At 40.1% G+C, this 11,254-nt stretch overlaps 2 protein-coding genes across 2 annotated transcripts; one reads left to right on the top strand and one right to left on the bottom strand.

The window, feature by feature from the left end:
• Positions 1–62: 62 nt before the first annotated feature.
• LOC120470613 (uncharacterized) lies at positions 63–2,366 on the top strand. Its single transcript, XM_039660196.2, has 3 exons — positions 63–1,203; positions 1,314–1,462; positions 1,705–2,366. Exons 1-3 carry the CDS (start codon positions 1,070–1,072, stop codon positions 1,761–1,763), a joined length of 342 nt encoding a protein of 113 aa, XP_039516130.2. The 5' UTR covers positions 63–1,069; the 3' UTR covers positions 1,764–2,366.
• A 3,048-nt stretch (positions 2,367–5,414) lies between these two features.
• Positions 5,415–6,332, bottom strand: LOC120470602 (olfactory receptor 51E1). The gene has a single exon (XM_039660182.2). It carries the CDS (start codon positions 6,330–6,332, stop codon positions 5,415–5,417), a length of 918 nt encoding a protein of 305 aa, XP_039516116.1.
• Between the last annotated feature and the right edge of the window lie 4,922 nt (positions 6,333–11,254).

The following is an 11,254-nucleotide window of genomic DNA, read 5'->3' as shown; positions in this document are numbered from 1 at the left end:
GCTAAAACTCTATAGGTCAAAAAAGAAGCCATATCTAAACGGAACCAGAAGCGCAGGCGTTTTCTCTGGGCCAAGGCTCATTTAAAGTGGACTAGCAAAGTGGAAAACTGTTCTGTGGTCAGACGAATCAAAATTTGAAGTTCTTTTTGGAAAACTGGGACGCCATGTCATCCGGACTAAAGAGGACAAGGACAACCCAAGTTGTTATCAGCGCTCAGTTCAGAAGCCTGCATCTCTGATGGTATGGGGTTGCATGAGTGCGTGTGGCATGGGCAGCTTACACATCTGGAAAGGCACCATCAATGCTGAAAGGTATATCCAAGTTCTAGAACAACATATGCTCCCATCCAGACATCGTCTCTTTCAGGGAAGACCTTGTATTTTCCAACAAGACAATGCCAAACCACATACTGCATCAATTAAAACATCATGGCTGAGTAGAAGAAGGATCCGGGTACTGAAATGGCCAGCCTGCAGTCCAGATCTTTCACCCATAGAAAACATTTGGCCCATCATAAAGAGGAAGATGCAACAAAGAAGACCTAAGACAGTTGAGCAGCTAGAAGCCTTTACTAGACAAGAATGGGACAACATTCCTATTCCTAAACTTGAGCAACTTGTCTCCTCAGTCCTCAGACGTTTGCAGACTGTTATTAAAAGAAGAGGGGATGCCACACAGAGGTAAAAATGGCCTTGTCCCAACTTTTTTGAGATGTGTTGATGCCATGAAATTTAAAATCAACTTATGTTTCCCTTAAAATTATGCATTTTCTCAGTTTAAACATTTGATATGTCATCTATGTTGTATTCTAAATATAATATTGAAGTTTGAAACTTCCACATCATTGCATTCTGTTTTTATTCACAATTTGTACAGTGTCCCAACTTTTATGGAATTCGGTTTGTAATTGATGGAACACATGTGAGAATAATTGCACCATCAGAGGACGAGGCTGTCTTTGTTAACAGGAAGAATTTCCACAGCATCAATGTGCAAATAGTGTTCAATGCGGCCTGTAAGATTTTGGACATTGTGGCTAAATGGCCAGGCTCCACACGTGATGCGAGAATGCTCTCCGAGAGTGGCATCAGACAGCTTTTTGAGAGACGCTATGTGCCAGCTAATTGCCACTACCCATGCAAACCATGGCTCCTTAAACCTTACCTCCAACCACGCCAAGGGCCCCAACTAAACTATAACAGGTAAGCCAAACAATACAAAAATCATGGAAATGAAATGCAAGCAATATGTTAGAGCATCCAAGTAGTGCAATATTTCCATCAAATAATTAAAGGTCTGTATTCTATTGTAGGGCCCACAAGACAACAAGAGCGGTGGTGGACCGTGGCATAGGCCAGCTTAAGAACCTCTGGAGGATGGTGATGAAGAAGATATTCCACAGGGGAACCTATCCCAGAGTGGACTGCCTTACAGGGCAAACTTCACAAAATTACATTTCAGGCAAGCTGTAGCCCCATGTCATTTGAGAACTTGTGATGGTATTAAGAACTACCACACTTTTACTGCACATCACCTGCAATTGTTAAATGCAAGACGGAGAACACAATCTCTAAGTGGCTAATTTTTTAGGTGTTCAATTTTAAAGGCGGTAGTACTCTCCTTCTAAGGGAAAGAACTTTTTTTTGTTGTTGTTGTTGTTGTTCAAACACATCAATTGTGAGTTGCAATCTTCTCTCCTGCAGGTATGCTGACGGAGCAGGTCCTGCGGATGGTGTTTGATCCGCCGGGCTGTCTTGAGTAGCAGATGTTTCAGGCGGCAAACTTGATGGGCCCAGTTCTTGTGATGGCTCCATGCTACAGAAATACATAGGCCTAGTTTAATTATTCCTAATAATTACTTTAATTACTAAAGCCTCAGTAATCATTAATTACTGAGACTTGCAGAAAATGTTTGACACATGGCACTGACAATTCAACCAAATACAAAGTATTTATTCAATTTCAGAGAGAGAGAGAGAGAGAGAGAGAGAGATTATGACTGGTGTTGTTTGTTGCCTTTTTGGACTCCTTTATCATTTGTGGTGTTGGCACCAATTTAAAACACTTCGGCTCCACACTTCCCAGCCATTTTAGGGGGCTTTCCTCTCAGGGCGAATGAGAGGATGCTTGTTTGTTTTTTACCTGACATCTTTGAAAGACAGATGCAATGATTAATGCATCCATGTCCAGGATAATTATAAAATAGGATTCTCTAACAGCAGTCAAGTTGTCATTGGTTGTGTCAAACGATTTGTAAATTTGTTGTAACATTAAAGGGCACCTGCAAAATTCACTTTTACATGGTGTTTGAACATAAATGTGTGTTGGCAGTGTGTGAGTAAAACCACCCTTTATAATGATAAAATCCACCCAGTTTTTTTTTACAATCTCAATAAATCATATGCACTCTCTCAGAACGAGCTGTTCTTAGATTCAGCGCTTTGTGACGTAGAATTGAGCAAGGGGTTTGATTGACAGTGTGGTTTTGGCATTGACCCCGCCCTCGGTGATCTGTACACCATCCTCCATTGTTTCAATGACAGCCGGTAATGTCTCTTGGAAAAATAAGTGTTCTGTTGAGGGATGGGATGTAATAATGACATACATAGTAGTTTTCACTTATTTCCGACATCAGAGCCACTGAAAGCACAGTGGATGTATTGTATTTTCGAAGTTTAAGTGGCGCCTTTCCTTCGTAAATAAGTTTATGTTTGCAAGTCATTTTCTGACTGACTGTTTTGTGAACGAGGGTCAATTGAAAGCAGGTCTTGCTTCAAAGTTAATCCTCAACTGTGGATCGTCGTCTACTGTTTGCGATCCAACGTCACCTCCAGTAAGTGTATTTTATGATTTTTGAGCAAATAGTCATTTCAGTCGATGTCAGCCTATTCAACAACAAATATGTCTAAAATTGTTGTCGTCGTAGGATGTCTGTGTATATAATATAAACCGTTTATAAATATATATATATTTTTAAAGATATTGTATTAAAAACTGCATATACTGTATATTGTTGTTCTGTAAGTTAGCCATCTTCTCACATTTGCCACAGAATTACCTGTAAGACAAGTAAACATGACGCAACAGGTCCCTCGCATAAATGTAATTTCGCTTGTACGTAGCAAACTTTATCACAGAATGTGTATGTAGTGTCAAAAAATTGCACCAACGTTAGTGTTTGTGTGTGTCTGTGTGTGTGTGTGTTGCAAATCCATAATTGCAAAGGGGACGCGATTACAACTCTATAAACATAAATGTATCAAATAACCATACCAAGACGTCCTGGTCCATTCTCATTTGTGTTTATTCTTCCGAAGTCTTCGTCATCTGGGTCTGTTGTCAAGGCATGTGCCGATGGCACAATATTTCACCCTCAGCCAATTCCTAAATACTGGTCTCTTAGCTGAGGTTGTGGAGACCATGTTAAACTCTAGAGCCCCTTCCACAAGGAAACTTTATTTATTTAAATGGAGTGTTTTTAACATGTGATGCAGAGAACTGTAGTTGGACCCAGTTAACTGCCCAGTGGCTTCAGTGCTTGAGTTCCTCCTGAGTCGCTTCTCTGACGGGCTCTCCCAGTCTACGCTTAAAGTTTATGTGGCGGCCCTAGCTGCCTTCCACACGCATTTGGGGGTGTGCACTTTGGGGAGACACCCATCAATTGTCGGTTTCCTTAGTGGAACTAAGAGGTTGAGGCCTGTCATCCAGTCCAAAGTTCCTGCTTGGGATCTGACTGGTCCTCGAGGGGTTATCCCTGGCACCCTTCGAGCCATTGGATGAGGTGATCCAATTCGATTCTCGACGCAGCGTTCCGTTCCCTTCTCAGGGAACGAGGGTTACAGTCGTAACCCGATATGTTTATTGTCTTGTCTCGTTAATATGTTGGTGGTTCTTTCCTGTAGATCTTCTTTGTGTTTCTGTTCAACATGACATCATGACTTTTGCGTAAACATACACGCCACTTTCAAGTCAGGCGTGTTATCTATACGCATTTTGAGCTATCCGTGTATGTTTACGCCGGATAGTTCACTGTGTATGCGTGTATGTCTACGCCGTTAAATGTCCAAACGAAACGAAGCTAAATGTAGATCTATCTGGGGAGCGATATTTTTTATTCCTAGGATGGTAGGGGAAGACTCATAAATGGTATTAACCCCAGTGACGGGTAGGTTTAGGGACGGGTTGGGGAAGGTCATATATTTATATATACAGTAATGAAACGTTAAGTCAACGGCGTTCATAAACACGCTGAAAAGCAATTATACGTGTTGATAGCACGCCAAAAATGGAAATACAAATTGGCGTGTCATACACACGCCATTTCATGAGATCAGTCTGTTCTGTTGGACTTTTAATAAAAGAATATTGATTTATATTTACTTGTACATTACTTGTTCAATAACCACCTGTGACAGTATACTATTTGAAATTTATGTTTGCCTATTGTTCTCTTATTTATTTGTTTGTTGTTTTATAGTCAAGTCACCTTTATTTATGTAGCACCTTTTCAATACAGATCGTTTGAAGCAGCTAAACGGTGAGAACAGGAAAATAATATAAAAACAGTTGTTGGCTGTACAGTAGCTCTAGAAGAAAATGTCACTGTCCAGCTTAAGTTCAGTCTTAATTTAGTCAATTTATCTATACAGCAGCTCTGGATAAAACAGCGATCCCATAGTCCAGCTCAGTACAGTTAATATACAATGGTGTCAATGCAGGCAGATTAATAATATTGTTAAATATTTGGTGTCCCCAACTAAGCGAGCCAGAGATGACAGATCTAAAAAAATCTAAACCTGCTTTCCGGAGTTTCTCTATCTTAATCTTTGCAAGCTGGTTAGAATAAATTGTGTTATTATTCTATACTATGGAAACCCCCTTTTTTTCTATTGACAATGGATATACCTTTTTTAACACAAGTTGTATTTATTTGATATAAAGTATGTTGACAGCTATTGTGATTTCTGAATTCTTAATGATAAAAAAGACAGGTTCAGTCTGAGAGTATAATACATTATATGCAAAACAAAATATTGAAATTATACACCAGTTAAAAAAATAGACAAATATATTTTGTAAATAGATAGTACAATTATAAAACACTAATAGCATTTAAAAAATATTTATAGTATCTTTTATTCTATATATAAATGTATTAATCTGAGAATACAATATAGATTGACACCTTCATTCTTTCAGTTTAGAAAGTTATGCTCTGATTGTGTTTCTGACACCCTTTTTTTACAAACATTTAATAATTGAGGAGGTAATTTAAAGGTAATCTGTATAGACAATTCAGAGATGTGAAAATGATCACATTTAGTGCATTAAAAACTAAAAGGTGAGTGACAGCTTTATTGAACAATTATCTTGAATTTATTTCTTGTTTTTGGTACAACAGAAACAAAGCAATCTATTTTGAGGCTTTTATTACACGTCGGATTTGTTTGCGGATATCAGGAAAGTTTAGACCATAAACAATAGGGTTTACAAAGGGTGGTATTACAATAAAATCAAGTGAAAGGACAACAGTCAGCGCTATAGGAAGTTCTCCATTCATAAATCGACTCAAAGTCAGCTCACAAAAAATAGCAATAGAGTAATTTAAAAGGATCATCATGTGTGGAATACAAATTTGATATGCTTTGCTCCTGAACTCTCGTGTGTTTCTTTGACAAATTATAATAATTCTGACATAAGTATACAAAATAAAACCTAAAGGGATAAAAATTGTTGTGATCGTCATAATTAGGCCATAAATATTAACAATAGTAATGCTCGCACATGAGAGTTTGACAATTTCATAGTTGTGGCAGTACACCTTTAGCAATTTGTTACCACAGATTGTCAACCTTGCAGTTAAAATACCACCAATACTAAGAAAAGTAATTGGATAAAGCCATGCTATAACTATTAGAAAAGTTAGAAACCGTTTGGTAATTATGTTGTTGTAATGCAAAGGTTTACTGATTGCAACAAACCTATCAAATGCCATTAGCATCAATATTGTAAGCTCAAAACTTGCATATGTGTAAAGGACAAAACTTTGTATGAGACATGCTTCAAAGGAAATTTTGTGTGTATCATAGAGCAGGTCTGTCAATAACCTTGGGAAAAAGCCAGCTGTACCATATAGAGAATTGATGGACAAACATGACATCAAAATGTACATGGGCTTGTGCAATGTTCTTTCCAGAAATATTACAAAAATAATAAGAACATTTAAGATTATGACAGCACAGTAAAAAATAAACGCCAAAGTGAAGAAAGCATATTTTATGCCCCCAAGATTTTCAAACAACATTAAGTACAAATATGTTCCATTTTCCATTTTCCTTGCACAATGAAAACTTTAATTGACCTGAGGAAGAGAGCAAACATGTTTTTAGACCAAATAAATACACAAACAAACATTCAGCTTAGAATGTTTAGCCACAGCGTCTAATACTCTGTAATGTGACATTAACTGTAAATAATGTTTATAATGTTTAACAAATAAAGTATCTTAATAATATAATAGTTATTCAATTAAATGAATATACAGTAATAATTCAACACAGTCTAAGAAAACCTTTTTTTCACATTATAAAAGTTATTAAAAATACCTTTAAATACTCTGAAATGACCACCCTTGCATCTTCATTTAAAATTGCAGGTAATGAACTCTATCTGTGTTCTGATTTAGTTTGACTGTAAAGTCACCAGTGCATAGTGTTTTTATAGTATCTAACACGTCTCAGGAGGCCTGTTGTGGCCTCTGAAGTTTGATTTCACTGGAAACAAATAAAAATAGAGCATATAAATTAAGCACAATTCTGCCTCTCGTGCTTTCTATACTTTCCACTGCAAATAATAATTATTAACTCTTTCCTCACCAGCATTTTTTATCATTTGCACAAAGCTTTCATGGCCCCTGGAATATTTTGTTTATGAATATCTAAACATACAGTATGTTAAGTGACCTTCATTTATTTAGCCCTTTGAAAAATATAGATTGCTTCAAAGCATTTTTACAGTGATCAGTGCCGCCGCTCCCACCACGCGCATCTGCGTAGGGCACCAAGTGCTGAGGGGGCACCAAAAATATCCTAATGAAAAATCAATCTTCAAACTTCTTGTTATAATCAGATTCAGAGCGTTCTTCATCTTCAATACGCAGCGGCGCCAAGCAGAGAGCATGTAAGAAACAGCTGACAGGCTGTGTGTGTGTGTTCAGAGCCTCATTGGTCTGTCACCGCTCGTCAATGTCATCATAAAGGAATTATGCTTAGGGCACCAAAATGGCTAGCAGCGGCACTGACAATGATAATGGGAAATTAAAGCAACTTAGTAGAGATTGTTTTGGCTTTACTGAGCAGATTTAGAATAAAGTTATTTTCCTGTTTTGATCGATTCACTTCCGTTGCAAAGATAGTTCCCTTTCGTTGTCACTCCGAGTTTCGTCGGATGACAACGAATGGGGTTTCGCTTAGAAAGCCTATCAACTTTGAGTATTACAAAACGTGCCAATGGCAAAGAAATGCCATGGGTCTACGGAATTTGCATAGTGTATCTCCGCCTTACCTCGTGGGTATAAAAGGAGGACGCCGGAAATATGCAGATATGTTTTCGCTTCGGAGCCCTCATCCACACCCCGATCTATTTTTCATATGAGATAATACTTCGGCTGGTGGCCAGGATGACCTAAGACCTCGCCCGCGGTCTCATTCGGTCCCCTGGCTGATGAAATCGTGTATATCGGCGCATCACAAGGTGAGCTGAAGTCCTCTGGAGATGGCCCGTCTCTGCTGCCATCCTCGGATGTGCTAGCAAAACAAATCTGATTCAGAGTTCACAGCTATGCTTTTCCGGGCTGCCGCAAATATCCGGCTTGTATGGAACCTTCTGCAATGTCCCGAGTACTTAAGGCTGATGATTGATTTTTGGGGGTGGCAAACCCAAATCCTTTCTACCGGACATGCATGAAGAGGTCACGAGATCGTGGGAGTCTCCTTTGACTCCGCGACTGATCAGTGGCCTCTTCCGCCTTCTCTGCCCTCGCAGAGGCCGCGTAGAGTGAAAACAGAGATTGTGTTAAAGATATAAAAGATTGGATGATGCGTAACTTTCTTTTATTAAATCCAGACCAGAGAGAGGTAATACTTATCGGTTCTAAAAACCATCCACAAAACCTTTCGCAGCGCGACTTTATCATATTAGGATGCCCTATTACTTTATCCGCTGCAGTAAAAGACCTGGGTGTTACATTAGACTGCAACCTTTTGCAAAAGCATATTTCATATGTTGCAAAAACAGCCTTTTTCCACCTTAGAAACATCGCTAAGCTACGTAACATGCTATCTGTCTCTGATGCAGAAAAGTTATTTCATGCATTCATGACCTCGAGACTAGATTACTGTAATGCTTAATTAGCTGGTTGTCCTGCATCCTCAATAAGAAAGCTACAGTTAGTCCAAAATGCAGAGTTCTTACTAGGTCAAGAAAATATGATCATATAACACCGATTCTATCATCACTTCATTGGTTACCTATAAAGTTCCGTATTAATTACAAGGTATTGCTTTTGACTTATAAAGCTCTAAATGGTTTAGCTCCAGTCTATTTAACGGATCTTCTATCGCCCTACAATCCATCACGCTCTTTAAGATCACTAAATTCGAGGCATCTGGTCGTTCATAGGATATCCAGATCCACCAAAGGAGGGAGAGCATTTTCACATTTAGCTCCGAAGCTCTGGAATAGCCTTCCTGATATTGTTTGTTGCTCAGACTCGCTCTCCCAGTTTAAAGATAGACTAAAGACGCATTTATTTAGCCAGGCATTCATATAAATTTTTTATCTTACAGTTACTGTAAATTTGGCCTCTAGTTCATAAACGCCAGAGGAGAACTGGCCCCCGACTGAGCCTGGGTTCTCCCAAGGTTTTTTTTTTCTCCATTGGGTCATCTGATGGAGTTTTAGGACACCATCGGGTCACTTGATGGAGTTTTTCGGTTCCTTGCCACTGTTGCCTTTGGCTTGCTCGGTTGGGGATATTCAAATTAAATGACCCATCATTGATCAGCTCCACCAAACTTGATTGTCTTTTTTCCATGAATAAACAAACACTGTTAAGTTGTCTTGATTGATATTGTAAAGCAGCTTTGATACAATCTGTAAACAATCGGCAAACAAACAACAAGTTTAATCAAATAAAACAAATACAAAATGTAAGCATAAGCTAGCAGCCCCTTGTGGACGACTGCAGGCCACACAAAACACAACATAAAATTCAGGCCTGGCCTCTCTCGGTCTCCACTGTCTTTGCTCCTCCTTTATTCCTCCGCTCCTCCGTGAGAGAAATGAGACTGGTGCGTCTTACAGGTGTGGCCACTGGCCTAGCGCCGCTCTCTCATGTCCCTCGGCTCATCCTGCTCGCCACAATTACAAAGCAGAGATCAGCCTGCCGTAAATGACGAGTCTGAGCCTCCAGAGAGGACAGGAGAGGATATCGCCCCGGAGCCTGTGCCCCTGTGCATGACAACGTGCATTACAGAGGGAGAGTTAGTGGAACATGTGGGCTAGCTGGAAGGAAAGCGTCCTAATCCTGCCTTTCCTGTAACCCGTCTGGTTCCACCCACCCCTGACTCTCCTTTAAACTTTTTGGTTCCGCCGAGCCCTGATTCTCCAGTTCAGCCACATGTAATTTATTAATCCTCCCAACCTCCCTCTCCCACCTCTTCTGACAGTCAGTTCCTCAGCCCCTCGACATCTTATCATACACCAGTTTTTGAGGAACTGCCTCAGAGCTACAGTCCTCCAGCTCTGCCTAGCCCAAAGGATCCCCTGGCTTCAACTCCAGCCTGTATCCATTGCTCCACCTCGGCCTTTCAACCCATCGTCTCTGCCTTGGCTCCTTCCTTACTTGGCTCCATCGGAAACCATTGTTCTGATGGCTCCACCGTGCTCCCATGTCCCACCGGCTCCGCTTTGGTCAAACATTGTTCTGCCTGCACCTTCAGCTCCATCTGGCTCATTCTTCCCACCTGGCTCCACCTTCTTCCTGGCCCAGGATCGCCACTGATCCACAGTCCAGGCATGCCATGATTCTAGTCCAGTTCCCCTTTATAGGCCTGGCCCTCCATCCCTCCTCCATACCTTCATTTTTCCATCCTCTAGGACTGTACACTGCACACAGTCCTTTGTTCTTTTGATTTCGTGGTGGATGTTCACTAACAATAAGTCAGTTCAAGGCTTCTTGTTTTTTTTTTGTGTGTGTTTTTTTTGTGTGTTTTTTAGATTTATTCATCTTATTCATTCAGGTCCTGTTTCCTGGTTTGTCTTGTGATTCCCTTGTCTTCATGTGATCCTGCCAAGTGCCTCCTTGTTTCATGTGTTATTTTCTCATTGGTTGGTCTAGTCATGTGTCCCCTGTTTTAATTTGATGTGCATGTTTCATGTTTGATTGTGCACAGGTTTTCCTTGTTGGAGATAGTGTGGTAGATTTTTCCCTATACCTAACTCCTATTTCTAACTTTGGTCTCGTATACAATTGATATCCCTGAACGTCTACAGTCTGCGTTTAGTCTATCTGGGTCTTTACTACAATCAAGTATTTTTCCCTATACCTAACTCCTATTTCTAACTTTGGTCTCGTATACAATTGATATCCCTGAATGTCTACAGTCTGCGTTTAGTCTATCTGGGTCTTTACTACAATCAAGTAAGAAACAAACAGACTTCAGCAAATGTTTTCTAAATGCTTTAATCACGGCTGAGAGAGTCCTCGACATTTCCTCTGAGAACTTCCCTCAAGAAAAAGCAGGCTGGAGGATCTCAGACAAAGATTAAGGTAAGTTTAACCGATTCGCATCGGTGCATCAGCATAAAAGCTAATGATGGGATGCAATGATTTAAATAAGTGTGCATCGGATTCAAGTTGGCAGTTGTATCGCGATGCATTTTTTCTAACATCTGCATCGGTAATAAAAAAAAAGATTTCATATATAAGTGGCGAGGGGGGCATGGCTTTCGCAAATTCTGTGGTTAGAGAGGAGTCAATAAGCTGTGCGGTGAGTAAGTGGGTCAAGTGCAGATGATGAACACCTGTGTCTGATTGCAGTGATTGGCGTGGAGAGATGGATATAAGCCGCGCAGATTGAGAGTCCGGGTAAGAGAGAAAGGACTGGGACTTGTGCAGCGATCGAGAGGAAAGAGTGCTGGAGAAAGCAACGAGAGCTGAATCAGCGTGGAAAGAGTTTGATTGAAGTTGTG

Source organism: Pimephales promelas, chromosome 16 (genome assembly GCF_988280905.1).
Source record: "Pimephales promelas chromosome 16, fPimPro1.hap1.1, whole genome shotgun sequence".
NCBI lineage: Eukaryota > Metazoa > Chordata > Actinopteri > Cypriniformes > Leuciscidae > Pimephales > Pimephales promelas.
This window is presented reverse-complemented; position numbering and strand designations above follow the sequence as displayed.